The following is a 7899-nucleotide window of genomic DNA, read 5'->3' as shown; positions in this document are numbered from 1 at the left end:
CGGATTTTTAAAATGTTTATAGTGCGGTAAATGTATGCAAAAATTTGCTCATTTAGACGAAACGTGTTTGCTTCGCCTTCCGTTTAATTCAGTTTGTTTCCCAAATATCAAAAACCCATACCTCGGAACTGATTGAGTTGGGTTTAATACTAGGGAATTCTTTGGAACCAGCCCTATTGGAAGTAAAGCATCTTTTGCGCTTCGTCGATATGTTTCAACGTGACTGTAATAACGATGCTAGAAATACGTCTATTGGTGGATATTGGTTTTCTTTGCATCATTCACATCGCACCAATCAAACACATGATGATTCGTTGTCATTTTCTCATGAGAAAGCGCCCGACTGACACGCGTTTCGATCAAGATACAAGCTTTGACGCGGCCAACGGGTTAATTTTGAGGAGTCGTTGGAGGAATGTAATTGTTGTTTTTTTGTGTTTGTTGGACAATGAAGAAATGCAAAAAATGAATTTAATTGACGTTCAAAATTTGGATGTGCAGTAAAATACATCTAAAACGTGAATTTAATGTACGTGTAATTAACCTAACTGTAAACATACATGGACATGTTGTTGCAGAAATAAGTGGTAAAAGCTTGGACAAATAATGTTCCAACTCCGGAGATCTAATACGGACAGGGAGTTTTGTTTGTAACTTTTTTTCAAATAATTTGGTCGAAATTGACAACGCAATAACAAGTTGTACGAAGCAAATATGGATTTCGCAAGTTTAATAACTATTCATGAGTTGAGAGAAAATGATACCTATTCAAATGATGACAATACCTCTAGCGACGTCACACAACTGACTTCAAAACATTTACACTTGACGCGGCTAGTGGTACAGACGTATTTGGTGCCTATTGTAGTCACGTTCGGCTTGGTCGGGAACCTTTTTAACATTTTGGTGCTGGTTAACCCTAAAATGCGATCGTCAACAAATGTTTATCTCTTGTCTTTAGCCGTCTGCGATTCTTTATACCTACTTTTTTGCCTTACTTTATCGTTTTTACACTGCTCAAACAAACGCCTTTCACGGAACACTTTAGCGTACATTCCTATCGCCAGAGTTCTTTCGGACATTTTTGGAAATACTGCAGTATGGTTGACCGTATGGTTTACAATTGAGAGGTTCGTTGCAGTAAAACTGCCAATGAAAGGCAAGGCATGGTGTACCGTGCGCAAAGCAAAATTAGCCATTGTCGCCATATTTATTACATGTGCGATCAACACATCTCCGGAATTCTTTGAGACGACAATAGTTTCAATGACAGCATCGGGATCAAATGAAAGTGAATATTTTAAATGCACAAATACCGAGTTTGCTGAATCGCATAGCTATCAATTTGGATATTATTGGTGGTTTGTAACCATATTTACTTTTACTCCATTAGTTCTGCTTTCAGTCATTAACAGTCTTCTGATCAAAACCGTATGGGAGGCGAACAAAAGGCGCCAAATGTTGTTACAATCAAGAGTTATGGGCGAGACGCAGAAATATAACAGAGAACAACAACTGGTGACTATGATGTTGATTGTAGTTGTACTCATTTTCATTATATGTCAAACACCACAGGCAGTGCTTTTGATTTATAGATCGAACGCCCAAACCGATGGTCAATCCGTTAGCATGGATTTTATCCGAATTGCTGGTAACATTTGTAATTTCTTGGTGCAAGTAAACGCTTCAGTGAACTTTATACTGTACTCATACTTTAGTTCCAAATTTAGAAGGACTCTCAAGACGCTGGTCTGCAGATGCTCCGATTCAAGAATGAAAACTATACATACAAGGTCGTTTGCAGAAAGCTTTCGGGGACAAAACTCCACCATGTCACGATCTACCTTTAGATTAACAGTGACTGCAAGGTCTTCTATCAAACCCAGAAAATGTGAATATAATAGCGTAAGGGTACATTTTTAAAAAACAGCTCGTTGGGATATACTTGTACGTGCCCTTTACACAATATGGCTTGACTGGATAATTTAAAGCTACGCTTGCTTGATGTAAATGTGTGTGTGCTTTAAATTCCATGGACATGTAATAAAAATAATATGAAACTGTGCCTAGTATATATAGCGGTTTGTGTGCATTTAATACGAAATAACAATACATTCAACACAAATGTAATATTTTGTTACGATCCGAACATAACTTTCGTACGCCAGAACAATACGGGTTTTTTTAGGTGACGCATTTGTGCATTCAGTTTTCATACTGTAGATTTAACATATTGGCTCGGAAACGATCACGCAGAAAGTAGCCTCCATTCTTCACATACCTATTCGCATCCATGACAAAGCGCATGTTCGTTAATTGAAATATTCCATGCTTGATTGTGTTAACGTATGATGTTGTGTTTTCCTTCAATTGTTTATAAAGGTCGCATATGTTTCATGCCATTATTTGCGTTCGTATAAAAAAACATATATTTGTTTGCGGCACGTACTGCACGTTAAGCTTTTGCACCAAGCTCCGCTTACCTCTGTGTTGAATTAAAATTATACTAGAGGAAATGTGTTAATTGTTATGATTATTTTATGAATGGTGACCTGAATCAGAACTTCTGGACTGGATTTTTTTTATAAACTTCTATCGCTGAACCCTCGTCAACAAATTGCATTTTCCGTATGAGTTTACGTAAATCGTGCTATTTTGCTCCTTTATGTTCGTTGTTGTTTCATTATTGATAAATATGTGACAAAAACTGGAAATGGTATTGTCAACAATTTGTGAATAAGTCCCTTTAAAGAAAGACTTGTAAAACAATAAGTCTTTCTACATACGGCGGCATTTTCGACATCCGACAGGTTATTGCATGTTGCTCGTTTTTGCGACATTGTTCTTGCAAGTGACGTTTTTTCGACATAGAATTATTTATTGGAGTTGTTTATAAGCCTGAATCAATTATTTTAATTATTCAAAAACAATAAGGTTTACATTTTTTTAATGATGTGAACAAAAGAAATATGTATTAAACAATAATTAAACATTTGTATCACGGTACTTTTATAAACTAAATTTAAACTCCGATGAAGTTATTATTGAAAACACCTTTCTACTTTAATAAGCATGTGCAATATTTTTATTAATACATTAAAATGAAATACCCTACCTGATTGAGAAAGGGGTTTCACGCATCGGTTTGTTTATGGATTAACTTTAACAGATAAAAAAACTGAGTAATTTTTCACTGCGATATATTTGAAAATGCAATCTTTTAAAGGTACCGTCAACCACGAAGGACGAAACAAAAAAAGTTCAAAAAAAACCGTATTTTTTACAAATATTAGTTTATATTGGTAAATATATCACGACTGGTTTATTACATTACTAACTTGTTAAAAAGTTCATATTTTCAGTATATTCTGTAATCAAATATTGCGATGTGAAATCGAAAGTACATTGCGAAAATAGGTAACAAAACGATATACATACTATAAATAACGCATGTATATTGATCTTTTATTAATAAAGTATAAACAGTTCACTGAGCATGCACAATTTGCATTCCTGGGTTTACCACGTCACGATGATGATCAATCTACTGGCGTTAACTTGTAGTTACCTGGTACAGTACCCAGTAAAACGTATTGCCGAATATACTGAAAATATGAAAATTTAACAACTTTTTCAAGTAATGTAATATACCAATCGCGATAAATTTTAATCAATATAAACTAATAATTTATTTTTTTTTTAGAACTTATCGTGGTTCGTCATTCGTGGTTGACGGTTCCTTAAATTGGAATTGTTCAATAGAACACTTTTCCAACTTGTATTTCAAAAATTAAAATAACGCAAATAAACTAAATATGACTAAATGCGTAGATTCATTATAAAAGTACATTTCCGCGTATAAGAAATCATCTTTAGAATTCAGCAAAATGCCGTCCAGACCTGCCAATAATGCACCGCAATTTATAAGGCATCCCAAAGTGCTTTATGCTATTAAAGGTGCAATTATTTTGCAGGGCCTCAGCGTTAAATATTTGCATTAAGCAGTGGGTTTCAGTTTTAATTCAAATACAAAATGAAATTCCAAAATTACTGCCATAACAGCTTTATTAAATAATACTTAGGGTTTTCGTAGGCGCACGCGGATATATGGCATTGCGTAAACATTAATGGAATAATTTTTCGTACAATTTTTTAAAAAGTTCTCAATCTGTCAAAAGCAATTTTGATGCCGTTAGCAGACAATCCGCATTCACTTATACCGATCAATATTCAATCGGTCTGTGTATTGTTCCCGAAAACTTGCCTTTATGAGTTTAACTATTCCACTTTCTCGAAATTATTCCCAAATGTATGTACACAATTTAATTTAGACACAGTTCTTCCCAAAACAATTTACACTATTACAAGTGAACACAATTCTTCCAATATGGCATACACTGTTGCACGTGAACGCATTACGTCCTATAACTATTTACACGATTACATGTAAATTCAATACTTTCAATAATGATTAACCCTATAATATGTGACCGTAATACTTCCCATAACTACTTACACGAGTACAAGTGATCTCAATACTTCCCATAAGATTTACACGATTACATGTAAACGAAATACTTCTCTAAAGATTTACACGATAACATGTAAACGCAATACTTCTCTTAAGATTTAAGCGATAACGTGTGAAGGCAATACTTCTAACAATGATTTACACTTTTACATGTGAACGTAATAGTTCCCATGATGATTTTCTCGATTACATTTGTACAGAAAACTTCCCATAAGATTTACACGATTACAAGTCAACGCAATACCTCCCATAACTATGAACACAATTGCAACTATGTACACGATTGCATGTGAACGAAAAACTTACCATAATGATTTACACCATTCCACTTGAACGCGAGTCTTCGAACAATGATTGACACTGTTGCATGTAAACTCAATACTAACTTTAATGATTAACACAATTCTTTTTTTTACGAAAAACGTCTTACCTCTTTTTCATGAATAACTTCGGTCATCAAAAGCAATTTCTCTCAGAATGATATCCAACAATAAAGTTGTAAATTGTATTTATCAAAAACAATACTTCCCATAGTCGGCTAGTACGTGCTCCTTAGCACATGGTTATATGTAGTAATCGAACGCAACACTTCTGAGTTTGATTCCCTAGTTCGTTGTAATTATTCTTTCTTTCTATCACGTGATATTTTGGCCCTCTAATTAGTCTTCAATCTATATCGATCTAATTCAAAGTTCGTCCCTAAATCGGTATATCGACTGAATTCATCATAAAAATACACGCAAGCTAATTAAAAAGGGCTCGACCACTTACCGAGCTTAAAACATAAACTGTTCGATGATATCTTAAGAAAAAAATGTTTTGCGAAAGATGGTTGTAATATCATTCAAACTGACACAGATTAACGTCGCCCAATAAAATAAGAAATTAACGATGCGATAGCTCGGGATAATAATTTCACTCAGGCTTTACGCTCTTAAATGAGCAGTAGTATTATATATGGTATAACTACTACTTTGCTACGACTATTACTAAACATTATTCGTGCAGAAAATTTTGTTAAATACATTTATTTTATAACCAGTGGAAAACTCTATATTCAAATGATATGAATATTTTTATAGGTTCTGAGTTTTTGTTTATTCTGGAGAATAAGTATGGATTGGTGAATAAGAGCCCAGATGACCAGTGTCGTAGCCAGACTCAAATTTAAGCCGAGGCAGTATCTTAGGTCCTTCTAGGGGGGTCCGGGGGCATGTCCCCCACCGTAATTTGTTTTTATACCTTGAACGTCTCTGGTGCGTTTTAAAGGCCATTTAAACTACATTTTATACCTAAATTATCGGAATCGTGGACGCTACATATTATCGTTTGGTATCAATAAAGCTAACCAAACATATGCTACAAGTTCATTGTCAATTTTATATTCTGGTACCATAAGCGGTGCTTGAAGTGACAATGATGTAACAAACGTAACTACAGAAAAAAAGTCATTTACTTCATTTGAAGTCAGATACAAAAAAGAAAAAAAATGAGACGCAGCTCTCTGAAACAAGCCATTATATGTAAACTGATAATATAATGTGCTTTACATATTTAGTATTGAAATATAAAAATTCAATAGATCTACCTTATAATAAGAAGAAACATATCTGTCAAACATTTTAGAGAATAATTGTTCATGGACATGTTATATTATTCTTCAACTTGTAAATATCAATCTTATTGAACGCAAAGTCAACTCTCCTGTTTCCAGTCGAATCCCACATTTGAATAATTTGTTTTCGATCAACTGGAATGTGTTTACAGACATTAAAGCGATGCCATTAAGCCGTTCCTCTTCAAATTAGAACGTGTCCACTAAAACTCCGCTCACATGTACAAGAACCAAGAACAAAATATTTCTTAAGTTAACATCAAAGTAGCTTCCGCAAATTTGCTGTTGTCGTTCAGACAGGTTAACCGTGAAAAAATCATGGACGATTGTCTTCCATTTAGAGCTTGAAAGCATAAAAGGGCTCTTTAAAAAAAATATTTAAATGCACTAAATCAAAAGCGTTTTCAATCAGAAACACATATAAAAAGGAGCATTGATGGAATGTTCTTAAACATGAACCTACTGGGATTCAGACCAACGCAGTGTCAATATAATAGTGAGCAATTGATACAGAGTCTGACGCCTTACCGATTGCGTCACAGAGGCATATTGCTTATCATGAGGAGTACACATATTTAACTTAAACCAGTAAAGGTTTTGGCCATTTTTTGTGTAACATTTTGTTTTAGCACTGCGTCATCATTTTCTGTCAGTTGACAGTTTTATCATCAACGCTCGATCATCAACTTCACGGACTATTAAACAGAAAAGACTTGAACTTCTTTATAACAAAAAAGTTCAATACGGGGGATATCATAATTTGAAAATTCTAATGTAAACAAAGATTTTTACCACCTGAAACGGTCCCGGATTTACCTCGACGCCGACCATAAAGAGGAAAATTCCAATAAAGGCGAAACCGCCAACCACCCGAAGTGTGTCTAGGTGAAAATAGACCCAGACCTGGCCGTAAAACACCCGATCCTCGCTCGGTACGTTCCGATATCCACGATGATTATAACATCGAAATGTACAGTGCGACGCTGTTTAATATACGAATTTTCCTGATCATTTTGCTGAGCCTGTTGGCATCAATTTAAGTTATTAAAATGAAAAAATTGTCTGCCTCAACATGAACCAATTGTTCTCAATGATAATATTTTTTTGTGAATATCATAGTGCTTTAAATTCATTAAATTGCCTCAATTACCTATATGGATTTTATTCTTTGACATAAATTTTCCTTTTTTTCCTTGTAATCTCAACATTGCTCTGCAAATTTTTTGCCGGGGCAATTGCCTCGGTGTGCCTCAGCGTTGCTACGGCGCTGATGACGTGTCGTTTTTTTAACCTACGTGACTTTATTGACGGCCTAAGTGAGTTCGGTATCGATTCGGCCTTGTACGGCAACTAGGTGGCGTCGCTTTGAGTGTAGAAAGTTCGCCTTGCAAAGCCCTGTTCATTATACTGGCTGGCAAATCATCATACTGTGCAGGTTACAGTAAACTAATTTTTATGACGAAATTTTTTTCCCCAGAAACTGTAACATCAGACCCAGACGCACTACCTTTTTTCTCTTTATTCCAGGGAAATTTCTTAACAGTCATTGAATTTGGATCACTGCGTTTTTGCACGGGGCTATTCACGCGGCCATTAAACGTTATGTCTATCTTCGCCTTTTTCCCAATCGATGATTATTACGCAAGATTGTATAGCTGTACTCCGACATTCAAACCATGGCCTACTTGTTATATCCTCGTTTTTCGTTTATGCTCTCAGAAAATTAGGAAAGCTCAGCAATTTTCTATATGCT

At 35.0% G+C, this 7899-nt stretch overlaps 1 protein-coding gene across 1 annotated transcript; it reads left to right on the top strand.

Annotated features, from left to right (window-relative positions):
• Nucleotides 1-924: 924 nt before the first annotated feature.
• On the top strand, nucleotides 925-1923 carry LOC127849928 (FMRFamide peptide receptor frpr-18-like). Its single transcript, XM_052382673.1, has one exon. It carries the CDS (start codon nucleotides 925-927, stop codon nucleotides 1921-1923), a length of 999 nt encoding a protein of 332 aa, XP_052238633.1.
• The last annotated feature ends 5976 nt before the right edge of the window (nucleotides 1924-7899 follow it).

This window comes from Dreissena polymorpha, chromosome 11 (assembly GCF_020536995.1).
Source record: "Dreissena polymorpha isolate Duluth1 chromosome 11, UMN_Dpol_1.0, whole genome shotgun sequence".
NCBI classification, from domain to species: Eukaryota; Metazoa; Mollusca; class Bivalvia; order Myida; family Dreissenidae; genus Dreissena; species Dreissena polymorpha.
This window is presented reverse-complemented; position numbering and strand designations above follow the sequence as displayed.

Excerpts from the sequence above, each read along its gene's own strand:
- LOC127849928 (XM_052382673.1), top strand. The coding sequence starts at position 925 with ATGCGATCGTCAACAAATGTTTATCTCTTGTCTTTAGCCGTCTGCGAT.